At 40.7% G+C, this 18,524-nt stretch overlaps 3 protein-coding genes across 3 annotated transcripts in view; 1 reads left to right on the top strand and 2 right to left on the bottom strand.

Annotated features, from left to right (window-relative positions):
* si:dkey-103g5.4 overlaps positions 1–13,392 on the bottom strand; it is a 37,633-nt gene extending 24,241 nt beyond the window's left edge. The window contains exons 1-18 of the mRNA XM_005915823.3: positions 10,343–13,392; positions 9,964–10,187; positions 9,114–9,275; positions 8,550–8,729; positions 8,211–8,331; positions 7,990–8,082; positions 7,688–7,877; positions 7,435–7,597; positions 5,978–6,166; positions 5,732–5,906; positions 4,803–4,942; positions 3,894–4,070; positions 3,571–3,701; positions 2,645–2,802; positions 1,999–2,226; positions 1,140–1,478; positions 912–1,060; positions 488–746 (exon numbers count right to left, since the gene is read on the bottom strand). Coding sequence (XP_005915885.2) covers positions 488–746; positions 912–1,060; positions 1,140–1,478; positions 1,999–2,226; positions 2,645–2,802; positions 3,571–3,701; positions 3,894–4,070; positions 4,803–4,942; positions 5,732–5,906; positions 5,978–6,166; positions 7,435–7,597; positions 7,688–7,877; positions 7,990–8,082; positions 8,211–8,331; positions 8,550–8,729; positions 9,114–9,275; positions 9,964–10,187; positions 10,343–10,487 — 3,223 coding nt within the window. The 5' untranslated portion in view covers positions 10,488–13,392. The remainder of the gene's footprint in view (positions 1–487; positions 747–911; positions 1,061–1,139; positions 1,479–1,998; positions 2,227–2,644; positions 2,803–3,570; positions 3,702–3,893; positions 4,071–4,802; positions 4,943–5,731; positions 5,907–5,977; positions 6,167–7,434; positions 7,598–7,687; positions 7,878–7,989; positions 8,083–8,210; positions 8,332–8,549; positions 8,730–9,113; positions 9,276–9,963; positions 10,188–10,342) is intronic.
* Positions 13,393–13,861: 469 nt separating this feature from the next.
* On the top strand, positions 13,862–16,016 carry zgc:162608 (uncharacterized protein LOC100037332 homolog). The gene is made up of 4 exons (XM_005915822.3): positions 13,862–13,909; positions 14,038–14,096; positions 14,187–14,280; positions 14,419–16,016. Exons 2-4 carry the CDS (start codon positions 14,042–14,044, stop codon positions 15,263–15,265), a joined length of 996 nt encoding a protein of 331 aa, XP_005915884.1. The 5' UTR covers positions 13,862–13,909; positions 14,038–14,041; the 3' UTR covers positions 15,266–16,016.
* LOC102291492 (zona pellucida-like domain-containing protein 1) lies at positions 15,990–18,303 on the bottom strand. Its single transcript, XM_042218086.1, has 8 exons — positions 18,204–18,303; positions 17,724–17,950; positions 17,383–17,573; positions 17,190–17,262; positions 17,007–17,104; positions 16,843–16,926; positions 16,589–16,757; positions 15,990–16,305 (listed from the first exon to the last, which is right to left on the bottom strand). The coding sequence occupies exons 1-8, from the start codon at positions 18,295–18,297 to the stop codon at positions 16,156–16,158; spliced, it is 1,086 nt and encodes a 361-aa protein (XP_042074020.1). The 5' UTR covers positions 18,298–18,303; the 3' UTR covers positions 15,990–16,155.
* Between the last annotated feature and the right edge of the window lie 221 nt (positions 18,304–18,524).

Genomic DNA, 18,524 nt, shown 5'->3' with positions numbered 1-18,524 from the left:
AGAAATAAAAGTAAAACTGTATGCTTATGCAACCTTCGGTTGTTCTTGGCCTCTGCACAGAACTGTGTATTTCAGCGTTCTTACCATTTATATTTGCTCCAATATCAAGTCTGAATCTCTCTTCTCTGAGAAATGACTTCATTAGATTTTCTGAAGTTAGTAATAAGTGCATTTCAATATGCTGAGTAAGAGACCAACACCTCGTAATTTTTCCTTTCAGCAACCAGACTGTTTGTGGAAGATGGTGAGCAAAGATTAAGATGAAAAGCAAAAAGGAGATTGAAATGCTAACTTTTTTTTTCCATGTGGAGAAATGTATTTTTAGTAAACTTAGAGAAGCTAAAAGTTTAGAGAGCACCTAAAGGTGAAAGATAAGAGCTTCTCAAGAGAGAAAGAAGCAACAACAAAAAAAGGAGAGAAGAAAAAATGTTTTTTTTTTAAAACTGTTTTGTACTGCCCAAAACAAACTATTCAAGTATTTCCTCACCCAGAGTCCCTCCATCCTGCTGCAGACCCATGGACCACTCCTGCAGGATCTCCAACCTGGTCTGCAGCTGTAGTTGACAGTGCAAACTCCTCCCCCAGGCCTGCTGGAGCTCTTTGGCTGCAGTGAGAAGATGATCTTGTTGACTACTCCCTCTGTCACTGCCAGGTTGGGACTGCACATGTTGCAAACTTTGATCTGAACCCCACTCTTCAGTTAGTGGCTTCAGCACATTCAGTACTTTGAACAATGCTGCCAGAACCTGTGAGACACAAATCTTACTCTGACTCCAAAAATGTTTTTATTTTTGAATCAAACATCTGCTATTATCTGTTTCATTTGTTTTGTTACATAGAAACAGTTACTTTTTATCATATCGATACTTATTATGTAAATGCAACCAAAAGCAATCAGTCTAATTAAGCACCTTGCTTTCTAATAAAGTTTGATATCCTCCTGCATGGGGCACTAGTTGTCCAGCCCGTATGGTTGCCCCTCCAACTCTCACCATCTGCCCACTCAGTGGTTCAACAAAGGGCTCACCCAGCAGGACTCCACCTACTGGCAGCACATCTCCTACAGAGGCACACAGAACAAGTTTGTCTGACTGAAGTTATGTACTCTAGAGTGTAACGGGAACTCCAGCAGCTCTAACCTGTGATTGGATCCAAGCTCACCCCGACGGTGAGCACAATGTTCCCTGTCCTGGAGTCCAGCATAGGATAACCAATCTGTATAGGCTGTGGTAAGCGGGTGAGAGGGCAGACATGGATTCTTCCCAGAGTGTAGACTAACCCAGTTTGGGGGTGAATGGTTACTGCCAGAATAGGTACTGGGACCCCTTTGTCAGGGTCTGCCATGGGAATCCCCAGCTGCAGTCTCTGGCCTGGTCGGAGGCCTCTGAGGTGAGTGCTGGGGAGAGGCTGGTCTGAGTGGCAGGAGGTCGGGTAAGGAATGAAAGGAAGGAGAGGACTATCCCACTTCCTGTTGTCATCTGGAATCATTTAAAAACAGCACATAATTGCTTTTTAATGCAGAGGTCTCAGACATGTTTCATGAACCATATGAGCCCTTCTTCAGAAATCTTTAATGCGTGTCATAAGTTATTTTCCATGAGCTATTTTTAGCATAAAATGGTAATATTCATTTTGATTCAGTTCATTGCTGCTTGAAATGACCAGGATCCCAGTGTATTAGGTTTTCTATTTGTAGAAACAGCATGTTTTGGTCAGGTTGTAACATGTTTAACACAAATGATATGTTCTTCTTTATTAATTGTATTCTAATAGCACGGTTTTAAAAATGACTCTTGGTGAGTTTAGATTTATTCATCTCTAAAATACAAAAGATTGCCATTGGTGTTTTGTGTTTTCTGAGCATAAACACAAGATTGATTGATTGGGCTCTTTATTTATTTTTTAAAAAAAAGTCTGAACTAAGTTCACATGAAATCTTTTTTCTTTGACTGTTTTATTTAGCATTGCCCTCCTCAGTAACCCACAGCCAATTCATACCTGTACAATGGTCAGCTGTGCAAACTAATGTAGAGCTGGCAGGATCATAGGCCACGTTTCCAGCAATGGGCAGAACTCTACCGGTGTGTGGATGAACAAAGAAATTAGGCGGCACTGCCATCGTGTGGCCGCTGCTCAGCAGCACATGGCTGTGAGCATTTGGCCTTATGAGGCCTGTGACTGAATCACAATAAACAGCCCCAGAGACACGGACGGACCCATCAGGATCTGGAGTTAAGCAGAAGAGGAGATTATTGTGATCAATCATCTAAATAAAATTTTCATTTAAACCCATTCACACTGTTTGTAAATTTAAATCCACAGCCTTATGTGGCTACACAGCTATGTTTGATTTACAACAAAAACATACAGTGTATTTATTGGATACATCATCTAACATTTAGCAAATTAATAATGGCCTGTATTTGTATAGCGCGTTACTTAATCCCTAAGGACCCCAAAGCACTTTACACTACATTCAGTCATCCACCCATTCACACACACATTCACACAATAATGTATTCTAACCCAGCTTTTCTCAGCCATAGTCTGTCTGCATGTTGCAGTGCACCTAATAAGCAGCAGATGGTGTAGTTTCTTTAAGAAACATAGGCGCAGATAAACAAATGAAAGAGTTTTGACTCACCAAAGATGTCATCTTTGGTAAGGACAGTTCCAGTATCAGGGCACAACAGTTTGGCTCCTATACCTTCGCCCAACAAGCCCCAAGACCCCTGACGGTGGCACTCTGCCGACAGTAGATCTCCCATCTCATCGACCAGTGATGTTAACCTCTGGATCAAACTGAAGATGGGAGACAGCAAATTGAATATTCAAGGGAATTTAAACCCTTAAACTCTAAGGTTCCCCGTTACTACAGTCATGTGGAAAAAGAACGTTTTCACAGGACTCTATGCATGTGGAAAACGACATACATCCCACAATTCAAAAGCTTGTAGAATCACTTTTTAACCTGAATAAATTGATTATTAATAATTGAGTATTCATTTATGGACAGCTCTTTTAAGGTCCCACCCTTGTATTTCACTAAGGACTTTGATTTGCTAACTGCACCGCCTTCTTTTCTTTTTCATCCAATTTCTTGTACCTTTGCTGCTGCACTGAAAATCATTGTCCTGTTATGTTACCCAATTTCAGCCATCTATGTTACCATCTAGAGTCTACTCAAAGACTGCAAGTTGCCTAGATCCTGTTGGTGCAAAACAAGCCCAATTATCACCCCTCCACCCCTGTCCTTGACAGTTAGTATCAGATGATTGTGCTGATATGCTGTGTTTGGTTTCCACCAAACATGGTGATGAGCATTATGTCCAAACATCACTACTTTGGACTCATCAGTCCAAAGGACAGTCAGTCAGTTCTATAAATTTTAATTGTGCTGTCATAAACTTTGAGGTCTGTAGCGTCTGATATGTGGCTCCTGGGTTTTTTGGTCAGACCCTGGGGTGAATTTGTTGGGACCTCCACTGTTGGGGTACTGAGTAAACACACACCTGGCTCTTTCTTTTTCACATGGCTGTACTTGAATAACTGAACAAATGAAAGCTTTACATTTGTTGGAACAGTTCAGTGGAAGTCTGGTTGTTACTATAAAGCTTAGACAGTAGTCTGGTGCACTCTCTGAGCCGAGATGTGAACACACTGTGGATCCTCCACTGGGCCTGCTGCTCTCGCCTCAGAACCTGAAGAAAACCAGTCATACTTGATCATGTATACCTTGCTAATGCAATAATTTTACATCTGAAAGTATATACTTGTTGAGCGATGCTATCTAAATATACTTTACTCAATCTGATGCTACACTTGCTATTAAAACTTTTGTTAAAAATTTGAATATAATTTGACATGTATATGCAGCTTAATAAAATGTAAACCTTCAGCTGACTGTCAAGTAGTGTCCTCAGCTGTGAGGCCAAAGATTTTCGTCGCACCACCTCTCGTTCAATCTCCCTCCTCAACATCGCATAACCTTCCCCCGGCTTTTCCTCAGCGATCATACGCGGATGGAGTATTTGCAGTTTCCCAAGCACTCCTTGGTATAGCTCTTTTACCTAGATGAACACGTATTTTGGAGACAAAAAGAAAACATTAAGTGTTTGTCATAAGCAGATAATCTATTGACAGCCCAAAGCAACAACCACACATTTAAATAGCACTAGTGAGAAATGCAAGCTGCAAGAAGTGCATCAGTGCAAAATGTTCCATCTCCACTTACATCTTTAACACCTGAGCTGCCCTGAGGGCTGTAACCAAAATCTGTTTGTTTTTTTAATAACTTAACTTTTCCAAACATTCCCAAATTGCTCTTTCTCAAATTACACAAAAATAAGATTCTCTCTTCCAAATGTTCACTACAGCAAATATTCTGTTTTGGCAAGAGATGGTTCCCAAAGCGTGCTGGATGTAGAATGGCACATGCTGTGAATTCTCCACAAAATGTCCTGTTCAATGGGGCATTACTGAAAGTTTGTACTCGGGAGCTGTTAGGTTTTCCAATCAGACTGAATCAGACATTTGTATTCTTCCCTGCAAAGAAGCTTCATTTTAAAAAAGAAAAAAAAAGACACCTGAGGGCTAAATTATTTATTGCCTATTCATAAACCAATAATATAGGCATATTCAATATGCAGCTTTTATTTTAAGAGTGCAAAAGAGAATACTCTTTTGTCTGGTGTGTTTCTTGAGAGAATAGGCATGAGTGTGTGTGAGTGAGACAAGAGAGTAAGCGTTTATCATTTGACATGCTTTGTGATTGATTGGCATTTAAACTAACAGCAGCAGACCTCAGTGGTGAGCTGTCCCAGTCGTGTAGTGACAGACAGGCTCTGCTTGAGCAGGAGGCTGTAAAAGGTGTTGCTGTTGAATGCCTCCAGATCCACCTGGTGTTCATAATCCCAGAACTCCTCCGAGGCGTCTGTGGAGGCTGTAAAAAAAGAAAAGGATTACAACAATATAAAAAACTCATCCAACTTATTTCAAGGTGAACTTTGATAGGTTATAGCATTATATGATCTTTTGAAACACGTAAGCATGTTTTGCAACATCCTCTCTACTGTTCATTTACAGACACACAGAAGCCTTGCTAAACATTTCACATTTTACAAGCATGTAGCAGGTACTTATTTCTCCCTTTTAACAGGTATTTTAATATGAAAATGTAACATTTTGTGGCATAAGAATTCATTTTAAATGAAGTAATAAGGTCTTGAGGGAACTCCATAAGTTCCCTAAAGATCACTGATGTCCATGGACAAGCTGTTCCTGGCAGTTCCTAAAGCTTTTTCAGTTATTGTGGAATGATCTGTCTGCCCATGTTACGTTGCTACCCCTTGATTTGGGGGGTATTTTGGTGCTTTTTAAAGCACTTTGTCAAAACTGTGTTTTTTATAAGGGCTCTATAAATAGATTGGATTGGATGTGGGCTGTTTTGATTTTACTATCAAAGAGAAATCAGGCATGTAAAGAGGGTTTTTTTTCAGCAGTGATTGGTTGGAAATTTCACCTTAGGGTCATTGCTGGTGCTACATAAGATGTTACAAGGGTTCTCAATGTGTCAGTGTGTCGTTTCATGTTCATTCAAGTGCCATATGTGTACACTCTGCAGGTGCATTAGTTGAAGTGGAGAAAACCATGCTATTTATGTAATGTATTGGGCTTTAGGGTTTCGACGAATGAGTAAAGTGTCAAAGTGTTTACGTCTACAATGTTCCACCTGGCTGAATGGAGCCTTGAGTTGTTCTCGATTGTTGGTTTCGATGAGTCTTTCTCTGTGAGATCACCCTTGAACCTTTTGATGAGTAGTCATCCATTTGGTAGGCCAGCTGCAGCGAGCGGTACCGTGCTTTGATTGGCTCCTTCTCTGGCCATCCATATTCACGAAACAGGATCTACATAGTACAGACTCATCAATTAGAGTGATACTTTTATATTTCATATATACTTGTGTATGTAGACTAACCAGCATTGTCACACATAAACAGAGGATGACCACAGCTCCAAACATTATTCCTACGGTCACCAGCCAGTCTGGCCGGAGTAACAGGTTGCGTCTCCTACTGATTCCCAACCTGGTCACGTGATGTGGGATGGTAGGGAAGAAAAAGCCAGGCTCATAGCACTGGCCACCCGCAGGCATCACTCGTACATACTGAATAATGAGAAATAAGTAGTTAGAGTATCGTGGCATAGCAGAAAGAGAGAGAGAACTTACTATTTACTTGTTGCTACATCAAGGAAGTTATCGTGTTTGGCTTCACTGATTGGGATTTGTTTTTAAACTACCTACATTACATTGTATAAGAGAGGTAAAGACGAGAGTGCAAGTAGGGTAGATTTATGACAGAAGGACAGCAGAGAGTTTACAAGATAGTAGTGAGAGCTGCTATGATGCACATTTTGGAGACAGCAAAGAAGCAGGAGGCCAAGCTGGAGGTGGTGAAGCTGCTCAGATTTCTGTTGGGAGTGACTAGAAGGGACAGGATTGTAAATGAGTACATCACAGAGAAAGCTTAAGTTCAGCATCTTAGAGACAAGATGGAGATGGGCATGGGCATGCAGAGGGTTGATGTGACGGAAGAGGATGTAAGGGATAGAGAAAGTGGAGCAGCCAAAAGAAGAAGAAGACTTAAATTTCCTTGTTTGATGGAACAAATGTGGATTACCTAATAGCTATTTACTAACAAGGTGTAGCTGCTTATAACACTAGCTTCATGGGGTATGCTTAAAGAACACAGCTGCGGTCAGAAGCTAACATCCACTCATCATGTGCATAAATGTCGTGGCAATTTGGGCTTTTAATGATTTCTTTGAACTGTTCTTTTCCAGGGTGACATGACTGTACAGCATACATGTTTAATGACTTTAAAAACAAAGAATCTAGTGCACAAGCTTGAATTTCTTTTGGGTTATCTCTAATCCACACAGCGTCAAAAGCAACATAAGACTTCAAATATGTACATACACCCACACTACTATTTGGTTCATTGCACCTGAAGCTTTTGGTAGCCAACAGCAATCATATGGCATTTTTCCCTCTGGATATTTGACCTCTCTTCTTGGCAGAATAGTTAATTTAGACTGGTTGGTTTCCTGTCAGGAACAAGCTTTTAATATATTCTACAAATGTTCAATAGAGTGGAGGTTGGGGCTTTGGGAAGGTCATTGCAGAAGCTTAATGTTAGCCTGCCTTATCCATATCAAACCCAGTTCTGATGTGTGTTTGGGGTCATCAATGGAGCACTCGACTCTGTCCAAGTTTCAACCATCTAGCTGCTGATCTGAGGTTGAAGACCTTGGAGGTAGTCCCACTCTTCACAATCAGTTCAAAGAAATCATTAAAAATCCCCAAAATAACCATGACTATGATGAGTCCTTAAACATCTGAGCTTAACTGTGTATTTTTGTAAAGTTTGTTACCAAATGTTTGTGCTGATGGCTGCTCGGTGTAAAGACATATACTCCCGGCTGGCTAAAGACCACAGCAAAGCAGCTAGGAGGAGTCCATGACAATGTCAGCTCTTCTTTTAACTGTCTGAATGCGCCCCAGTCAAAGTCAGTGTTTGTGTTGTACAAGTTGTCACTGAAAGACATAAATAAGCGAGTTGGGAGAAAATGTACAAACAGAGAAATGGCAGGAGAAAATGGGCATGAAAACAAGTATCCGGCTTACATGTCATACTGGGGATAGTGACGTGGGCTGACAGTGAAGAGTATTACATCACCCAAATGGAGACATGCTGTCGGGTTCAAAACGCCACTTATGCTTGGCCTTCTTCCTTTTCCATTAATATCAGCCTTATCTCCTCTCTCCATTTCTGTGTCTCCATGACTGATGTTTCTAATACTGACATAATGTTTCCCTGAAAATCCACAATGCGGTGCCCTCATTATTGCAGCAATTACTTGGGTAAAATTGCTCATGCATTCATTTGTGTTTTCATGATGTGAAAAGATTGTTTTATTATGGCACACCAGCTGAGCTCTGAGAATCCTGTTGAGCGGTGTCAGGAAACAGTCGCTCAAGTTCCTTTGGGAGGCCGCTGAGGAGGCCAAGGAAGCCTGCATCTGCAATCAGACAGGAAGAAGACAGATAGATGGGGGGAGGGTTCTCAAAAAGAGAGAGAAAGAGAGGGGGAGCTGCAAAGCGATAAAGTGCAGGACATAAAAGGCATTGTGTGCGGCTGCGTCTCCACCTGTTGTTTGAACAATGTAGACAGGACGTGATGACTGGATCTGGCTGCTGCACTGCAGGTTCCCTTGGGAGTCCCACTGTTTAAAAATTGTCTCTAGCACACTGCCAGAGATGCTCGACACCTGAACACACACAATAAGTGTGTTTGCCATTAATAGGTCACTGCAACACTGTCTGCAGCTTTCTCTTTTGGAGAAATAAAGAGGTTTTCGCATAGATGCGTGCATATTATACCTAAAAACTGTCCATCATATGATAGTTTCAGTGTAAATGTTACATTATATAGTTATCGCACAGTTTTTGTGCTTCAGTGCATGAACCTGCAATTTCCTTTCTTCACCTGATTGTCATAGCTCCACACCAGTCCCATTTCCCCATTGGTCTCGCACTGGAGCTTCAGTTCAGCAGCTGGCCTGCTCCTGCAAAGGCCTCCACATGCAGCTCTTCCAGGAGGCTCTCTACAAATACACAGGCCCAGCTCCCCATCAAAACCCCGGTAGTCCTCTGCAGTATGGCACACCTGCAGGAAAAAGGCAGAGCAAGAATCAGCTCACAGTTTTTAGTGGTCTCCTTTCTAAACAGAAAGAACAGTGAAAGCATTGCTAATGAAGTTAGAGTTTCATGCAGTAGTTAATGTTTAATGCTAAGTGGACTTAATATGAGTCTGTGCTAGGTAAACTATTGTCAGGTTCATGTAAGAGAGGGCAAAGACATCTGGTTTGTACTCATTAGCCTTGCTTAATATGTTTAGTCAGTGTGTTCTGTAAACAGGCTGCAGTTTAAAACTGAACTTGTGTCACATATCTTGAGCATGAGTTTCCTGTCTAATGTCATTTTGTGGCGGAACCTTTGCCCTACTTTGACTGTATACATCTGATTATGACATGATTGCACAATGCATAACCTGCTGACTACAGTGAAATGACCACTGGTGTCTGTCCAGGCAGTCTCCATACTGTGTGCGAGTTTTTCTGTCTCTGCAGACATCGTACTGTTGTTGTACACATTTGTCTCCATTTCCGGTGGTTTGATAGCCGATGGTGCAGTGGCAACGTCCATCACTGGCCTGTGGAAAACTCAGGGGGATAGCAGTTCATGCTGTGGTCAGTTTGTTACCTAATGTTCCAAAGTGCTCATTCATTCATTCCTTCATTCATTGACACACACAGACACACTGCACTTTGAACCTTACTACATATCAGAGTATTATTATTGCTCAGTCTGAACATTGATTTTCCTGTCTTTCCTTTTTTATACAACTGTATACACAAACACCGATATGACAGCGAGACAAATCTCATTTCTGTTAGTCTGAGCTGATGAAAGAATATCTCAACACCTGCGCGCACTGCAGCAGGCTAGGAAATTTGACCCTGAAGTGAGGAAACTTGATCAGAAGCTATTGAGCTTGAAGCTACAGATTGTTCTGTCGAATGCTTCAGAGGGAAAGTGAGGAAGATACTCTGCCGACTATAAAAGTGTTCACACTGGAACACGGCTTTCCTAACACAAAAAAATACAGGCTTGAGAAATTTGAGCTCTTCCTTGGGTTTCATTTATAATGGATGAACTCAAAAGACAATAAAGGAAGTGTGTGACAAGCGCTGTCGAAAGCTGTGATGTGTCAGATGAAGTCAAATGAAAACAATGGGGAGAACACATAGATACACTTAACCCACAATCTACACAAATACCCAGGTGGATCCTTCAATCATGTGAAAAACACTTCAACAAAACAAGGCAGTGAACAACACCTGAAAACTCTGTCCCTCTTCTGGACAGATGCAATTGTCCTGGCCAGGCACAGGCTGCTGAGCCACTGGACCACAGGAAAGTGGGGAATACAAGCCGGGTCTAGGGCAGTAGTGATGGGCAGGACACTTCAGACAGCTGTCCATGGACACAGCTCCAGCATGTGGACCATATGTTCCTTTAGGACAGGGGACTGGAGCAGGGCTCCCCAGTGGGCAGTAGAAACCTAATAGAAACAATAACATCGTGTCACACACACACACACACACACACTATAAAACAAATCTTTTGCCATCCATTTTTCTTTATTCTCTTTATTTTTGCGTTGTTGCAATGTTTTCCAGAATAATGCCACTTTATTATGCACTCAAAACAGCCTACCTGGCTGACAGCGTGGTCTCTCCTGGTTATGTCCACTGAAGTTGTTTCCACGAGTCACAGTTAGCAGCACAGAAGCAAACAGCCACCGCAGAGAAGCTAACCCCATGCATTTGCAAGTTTGCTGCATTGTTAATATGTCCACCATTGAAGTAACAACCAGATGAACATCAATCCCAACTCTATTCCAGACTGTGGAAGGAAGAAATGAATAATTTAATCCATGATCCTTGTTTTCATCATAGACTGGAAAGTACTTCTAGAGATGCTGCAAACCCACAGAGATGCAAGGTAAGTAGTGTGCTAGTTAATCTGCATAACTTTCAATGGCTTGCTGAAAAATTTATAAGGCCAGTAAGGTAAGGTGACAGTAAGAGTGGAGTGACTGGTCACTGGTGGAAAGCAGCAAAGAAAAACAGACTGATGCTGCCTGATCACATTACTGCTTTTGTTCTTCTCAATGCTACCATGATACTGATTAATGATTTGGCTCCTGAGGTACAACAATGCAGCTTTGCTTTAGAGGAGTCTACTGAGAACGAGGTGCGTCTCATCTAAGAGAGGATATCAATAAGATTTTTGTATAGAAATGCCACTGCAGATTCTGCTTACAGGTCAAATTCTTTATTGATTTCCTTATTGATTCCTGAAAAAATGTAAGTCTACATGGGTTTTCAGGGTCAATGCAGCTTCATTATCTCTGAGTTAAAAACAGCGTGGAAACACAGAAGAATAAAGGCTTCCAAGAATCTGGGTTGTACAAAAGCTCCACTGCTCGGAGTTTCACATCATTGTTTTGTGACGTGAGACTGTCAGAAAAACACACCAGCACTAATAAAAGGAACAGAGAATCCAGAATCCTGTTATTTCCAGAATCTTTTTAGCTTGCAACCAGTTCTCAAATACCATTCCCATTCACAGAGGCAACTTTTAAATTCACATAGTATGACAAGTATGGTATGGATAACTGATCAGATCAAGAGTCTGTCATTGTGCAAGCTTTAGCTTCACCTGCCGATGAACCAGTCTCACAAACCTGCCGAATGCTGCGTTGTCCGTGTGTTTACTTTCTGATAGCTGCTGCAAATTAGCTGAAAGTGGAATGAAACTAAGGTCAAGGTCTGTGTGGCTCAAAAGTGACAGATCATTTGCATCAACAAATGCCACTTTTATCTGTGAACTGATTAAACTGCCCATTGATCACCAGTAATCCAGGTTGTTGTTATATAAAGTGTAATGATCTGACGAGTTATTTCCATGCAATTTTATGTAATGTTAAACAATATCATCATTTTCTAGAAATATAAACTCGTGGTTATACATCCATGTGCCCTCAGCTCACCATATACCTGTGACAAGAGTCACATATGCTCAAACTCTTCAGTGCAAAGAGGAGCCAGCAGGTCCATTGTTGTGTACAGTAACCAAAGTCTTTCTCACTCTGTGCTGTTTTTGTAGTGAAATAGATACTGGACTTTAGATCATACGAATAACCTAGATATTCCACTAGGGTAGCCATGAACTATGATCTTCTGATGACTACTCGCAATTTATCTAACCGAGCAGCGTTCAACTTTCACCCACATACGCGTGTCACTGGTGGGAAAAGCCTGCACATTTCACTTACCAAAAAACAGTAAACATAGCCAACAAAGAACTGCTAAATAATATCACAGATTTTATTACCAGCAGCATAAAAATATAAAAAGCAAAAGCAACTCAAAAGTTTAAAAGGACCTCCGCGCTGTTTACATGAGTTGTTTTTTTCTGTTCTTACAAGCAGCACAAACACTGATGAGTAAACTCTTCTCTGTCAAGCATCCAAAGCAATCCATGATAAACTAAAGCTTGGTGAGCTGGTCCAAAACGCATTTCGTTGAACTGTTACACAATTTAAAGACTACAAAACACACAACAAACAACTTTTCGTCGGGAATGATGCATAAAAAGCCATAACCTTGACTGCAAGTCAAACAAGTTACTCAGTGCAAATATTCACGTAGTCTGGGTTCTTGTAAAATGAGCTTTTGACGTAAAAAGACAGAAATCAGGCCAAAGTTCACATGTGTCTGCAAATAACATTGTTAAACTTGTTTGGGTCACCCTAATAAATCCAAACCCCTGCAAGAATTCAAGGTAAAATGTCCACATTTGGGAGGAATGAGACCTTTCCATGAACTATAGACTGACATTTACCTCTTGCATAGATTCCCCAACTTTCTTCTTTTTTTTGCTTTTTAGCATGGAGGTAAGGACAAAGACATTTTAAGGCCTTTTAGAACAAAAGAATGAAAGAGGTACTAAGCAAAGAGCAAATTCTTCGTCTAAACTATCCACTATTCTTCATTTGCACATCATCTGTGCCAACCATCTCAACCTTGCCTCTCTAACTTTGTCTGTCAGTCAGTGATAGACTCATCCTGGTCATGTTCTCATTTTTGGCATCTGCAGCTCAACCTCCTGTGAAGTGAATCTAAAAAAAGTGCCACAAAAAGAGGTTGTTTATCACATGCATGTATTTGAATTCTGGGAGGAAGCCTGAGTACCTGGGAGAACCCATGCTAGCACAGGGAGATCGTGCCAAATAGTGCTAGGCGGTCGGTGGCTTCTCAGACTCAAACTCCAGCACACCCCTGTGCTCTCCTTTCATTAAACAACATGTAGTCATGCAATCTGAACTAGTTCATTATAATGTGAACTTTGAGCTAGCTGCCTCTTGTGCAGTGTAAACTTACCCACTGGGTTTGTAGGCTTTTGTTTTGCATTTTGATAATTACCCTTTTCTTGCTGGGGGTTGTAGCCAGGAGTGAAAATGTTTTTACAAAAGGGGGTAGATGGACTGAAACAAGAGATCCTGTCTAAACTTTGCATGCAAACGCTAAGGTACAGCTGGAAACTAGCACTAGCTAGCTTGGGTGAAAAGGTTTTCATGTAATTCATAAAATGAACATCAGACTTCTTTAAGTATAATCTTGAAAGCTGCTTTTAGGTGCTCCAAATGTTATCAGTCATCTCCCATTACAGTGTACAAGGGGCAAAGGTACAAAACGCTGCCATAAATAGGCCAGGCTCAATGTGTTACTTGAAATAATGGCTTCTCAATCACAAGGTAGCCACAACCTATAGCATACACATCTTACTTACATTTTTCTGCTATAAATCCAACTATAGTATGCAAATTGCATCCCACACTGTATTGAAATGAGTGTCTGAGACCAGAAGCTATTGTGGTATCAAATCAAATGAGAACGAGAATGAGTTCAGTACAGTCACTCTTTATTTTTTCTTTTCACTAGTGGAGTTAGGCTTTGCTGGCTATTAGGGTTACAAGTGTAATACACTTTCAAGCATTTGCAGACGTGAAGGCCATTTCTTCCGTGCAAGGTGTGTTTCTAACTTACTTTAGGCTTTTTTTCACTCAAAATTCCAAAGGTAGTAAAATTCTATCATCAGTGTGACCCTCCACGTGTTGACTGTTGACATAAGCAGAGTTGGGGCAGCTGCTCTGATAACAAGGACTTTATAAGTCAGATGAGATGAGCAGTCAGTCCACACACCCCTGATACTCAGGTAAAGACATACTTACATGCATAATGTGCTTATTTTTGTACTGGAAGAAGAATATATTGAAAAGTTCTTATAGTTATATGTTTTGAGGGTAAAATTCTAATATTTTTCTATCATCTGTCCTTCTACAGAAAGATGAACATGCATTTAAAAGTTGTAATCTTTGCTGTGTCCTTCCTGACAACTTCAGGTATGTTTATCTCCTCCTTTCCTCCTTTTTCTTCATTTTGCCATGTGATTCTTTATTTATGTAGATTTATGCTTTTTTTTTAAACTATAGGATACCCACTACACAGTGACAGCAGAGAGCCAACGTGGTCTGATGGAAAGACCAACCAAGCTCATGACAAGGCAGACCTCACAAAAGATTTGCAGTAAGTTGTCTTCATGAACGACCATATCTTCAGTGTCTAAAGACATATGCAAATATAAATACTTGCTTATTACTATTTTGTAGCATATAACCTGTCTTCACACGTTATAATTCAGTTCTTCTTTCTTGATTTCTGCAGAAAGGTTTACAAGAGCAGCATAGACAGCAGTGCACTTTACAACCAAGAACATGATGTCAACCCTGTGGCAGAGGAAATGCAGCGCAAGCTCGCCATGGAGTCCGAGCGCCTGCGCATCCGTCTGCGTCAAGAGCTGGTGGAGCTGCGAGAGAGGCTGTCCCCATCTTCGGCGCATCTCAGTTCCCGCCTGGCCAGCATGAGAGAACGCTTAACTCCCCTGACTCAGCAGCTCCAAGGCTCTCTTAGTAGCAACAGCCAAGATCTGTGCAGCCAGCTGGGTCTCTATCTACAGGCTTTAGAAACAGCTGAGGCTCAGGAGGAGGCCAGTCCGTCTCTGTATCAGGAAGCCTTCGAGTTAATCAGCCAATCCCTGGAGCACAGCAGTTTTAAGTTTGCTAACACCATCAGTGACTTTTATACCAAAGCAAGTGGAGTGATTGAACATCTGAAACAGACTAGTGTTCGTGAAGAAGAGCCAAGCACATCAAATGTATGGCTGGAAATGAGCTCCAAGTTGGGACAGGAAGTGAGTTCACTTAAAGAGGAGGCACAGAACAGGGTGGAGGCCCTGAAAGTACAGCTTTCTGCAGTGCTACAATCTGCACAACCTCATACAGCAGAAGTGAGAGGTAGCATAGAGCAGTTCTGCCAAAATGCATCCGTGGAGGTCCAAGTGCTTCAAGCTCGAATGGCAAGGCTGTTTACAGGGCTGGAAAAGGAGCTTGGGGTCCCAAGAGCCTCCAGCGTGACTTCTTCTTCATTTTCACTCCAAAGTGGCTCTTTGCGGGAGGACTTCTCAGTTAAGCTCTCAGCTCTGATTCAGGACATTATGCAGTCAATGCAGTGACTACAGAAATCTGTATTCCTTTTCATTTATTTGTTTGTTTGTTGCCATTGTAGCAGCACAGTGAGTATGTTGTAAATATGTCTGAAAGTGTGAATTTGATGCATTTGTCTCATTCTGTATGTGACCCGGTGAGGAATTGTCAATATGTATATATATGTATATATATGTATATATATATCGCTGTCTCTTGAGAGTAAAGGTATTCATGACACTGTACAAATGACCCTTTCTTTCTGTCAATTAATTATTGCATGTCAGTCACAGAGTCTCTGAGTTTCTTCGTTTGTTTGTGTTTATTTAAAGCATATACTTTATTTGCTTATAAGCAGTTGAGATTCTATAGAAGACATCTTACAGAAAAAACATCTTGTAGACAAGTATAATCAAAATTTATTTCTATTGCCATAAAATATCAGAATTGCTTGTTTTTTAATTGCTTTACAGTTCAAGTTTGACTTTCCCTTCACAACTGACAACTAAGTATGGATACAAAATTATATTTAATAGGATGAAAACTACAACATTATCAGATTTTACCTCACAATCTACAGCATTATGCAGCTTCAGCATTGTACAAGGTGACAATGCAAAGAGAATTGGCTGGTTGATCTGTCAGTCCAGTGCAATTAAACAGCTTCAGAACAAACCAGCCACCAAGACCCAGCAGGACAGCAGGCGCACAGTCAGGCCTGTCATGTTATGGCCATCGCTGCCTGAAGTCACGGTATTACCTGATGCACACAAGAAGAGATGAATTAAGTTTGCTTTTTGAATTATGAAACAATATTAAGATGTATTTATGAGTCTAACTAAAGTATACTCACTGTCTTCTGCATTGGGAGAGTCTTTAATAAAGTAAAAGAAAAATGGAAAGTGAGAAACTTTATAACTTAAGTATTCTTGGAAAATCGCAAGAAAAGAATAAAAATATGTTTCAAACCTTTAGCCATGTAAAGAGGTCCGACTGAAATGGTAGTTGATTCGCTGCTTTCTTTACCAAAAGGAACCAAAGACCTTTTTCTTCTGTTATTAGCACAATTCTGAAAATATTTAACACAAAACATGTGGAAACTATGGATTTATAATATACATGTTAAGATAGGGATGAGCATACAGCCCCAGGGATTTAGTGGCCCAACTGTGAACCACAAAGTGTTGCTGGTGGAAATAACAATCTCTTTCCTGCCAAGTTCTATAAAACCATTAAGTAATATATATTATATATTATTAAATATTGTCTGTGGTATCTTTTCTCTACCATGACTTTATCTGCTGTTTCAAAGAATGCGCTCATTCTTGACTTTTCAACTTACTTGACATTACCTGAATTTGTTGACATTTGCTAGGCTCACAGAGTCTCAGCATGCAGTGCACATAGATGCTGGACTTTGCCTGGTCATGGTGCTGAACAAAGCGGAAGGCCTCAAAGTTAAACCGGGCAACCGTGGAGACGCCATTGCTCGTCACAGTCGTCCTGTTAGCTATATCGCAGCTGGTGGAAAGTGTTTTGTTTTTTTATTAGAGACATGAAAATATCTTAATGTACAGTTACACTGTGCTAGTGTGCGCTTTCTTACCCAGTGAAGAAGTCATACTGCACGCTCTGTGGCATATTGTAAGGAGTTGGAGTAGCAAAACAACGATCCAAGAGTAAATTGAAACTAAAAAAAAAGACAATACTGAATCAACAGGAATGAAGTCTGATGAGTTCGTTATGAGCATCCGAAAGGCATTTACTTACTTTTGTGTCAGATTATCAGCCTTGACCTCCACATATAACTTGGTTCGCAGCTCAAGTCCTGTTGGAGGCACCACTAACGGATAGTTATAGTTAGAGTCCTAGAAAAAGAGTGTCAGAGTAAACCAAGTCATTAGAAACACATCTGATTTGTGTCCTCATAGCTGACTGATAATTTATACCTACGTTAAAAACACTCATTTTGAGTGAATCGATGAAGGTCCCATTATTGTTGCTGGTTGCCACAGAGACTGAGGAGCTAGAAAAAGAATTGAAAACATGCAAAAAAAGACAGAGAAAGATATGGTAACTTTTAGATTTGCTGTATAAATGCGCAATAAGAAACACATCTCTGGAGTAAGTATATCTGGTTCCCCACGCTGTAATCTGTGTATTGTTCAAAAGGTATTGCAGTGGATATCGGCAGGAGAAGTGGTAATAGAGATCTGTGGAGTAGCTGATGAGCCCCTGGTCAGATCTAGGTGTGTTAATGTATCCTGTAACAATAACTGCCTGGATACTCGAGAAGCTGCTGAAGGGACCTGAAGGGTCTGGCATTTCATCTACAATCTAAGAAAGATAGAAAGAGATACGATTGTGGTTCATATATGCTGCTAAACAGTTTCCCAAAACGCAGCCAGATATCTAACATCTGGCAGCTCCATTTTCCAGATATGTGTCATTTTTTGCCAATCTCTCCATTCTCCAATATCCAATAACCTGCAGAGACTGGCGACAGGAGTTATCCTGACTCTGGTTGACAGGAAGCCGGAAATGGACGACCGGAGGGTTCACACTGGTGTCCACAGAGCCCTGGCATGCTGTATTACTGTACTGCCCATTCAGTGCTAGCTCTGTGGCATTGAAGCCAGCCCACTGAACTGTGCATAGGTTGATGTCCAGGGTAATCATGCTGGTGCCACATTGAACCATTAGGTCTGAGTTTTCTGCGCAAGAAAGAAATTTTAAAAACCCTGGGAGTTAAATAGTTGTTTAATTTTATATATTAATAATGTGATTTTTTTTTTTTAATTAAAAGGTTAAATGATTATGATTTAGTGGCTGCCATGTTTAAAGCCTAAATCTTGTACAGCTAAATAAATATCTACCAAAATTGGTCAAAAAGTTTTAAAAAGAGCATTATTTTTGTTTTCTTAATAGCACTGATATTTTATTTGTTGAAAGTCACACAAAAAGTACCTGGGGTCCTTTGATATTCAGAGGAGCAGTTATAGAGGCACCGAACAGGCTGCAAAAGCATCACCAGCAGGGGGAGACAACGGTAAAGAGCCATAATGGCAGTTCCTGTAAAAGGAGTAAAACAACAGTAGCAACAGTTATTTTTATTATTTTATGTGAAAAATGTGTAAATAAGTTGCTGTTTTTCTACTAGATGATTCCAATGTTTATAATAAGGTCTACAATCATGTGGAAAGGTCCGGAGCCACACTTCATTTCTTTAGAGAAGCCAGACGCTTTTGTAATTTCTTTTTAAGTGGTCTTGAGCAGTTTTCTGGGGGG

This window comes from Haplochromis burtoni, unplaced genomic scaffold (genome assembly GCF_018398535.1).
Source record: "Haplochromis burtoni strain Fernald_Lab_line unplaced genomic scaffold, NCSU_Asbu1 Contig_15, whole genome shotgun sequence".
In the NCBI taxonomy this organism is placed as follows: domain Eukaryota; kingdom Metazoa; phylum Chordata; class Actinopteri; order Cichliformes; family Cichlidae; genus Haplochromis; species Haplochromis burtoni.
The sequence above is the reverse complement of the archived record's forward strand: the minus strand, read 5'-3'. Positions and strand labels throughout refer to the sequence as shown.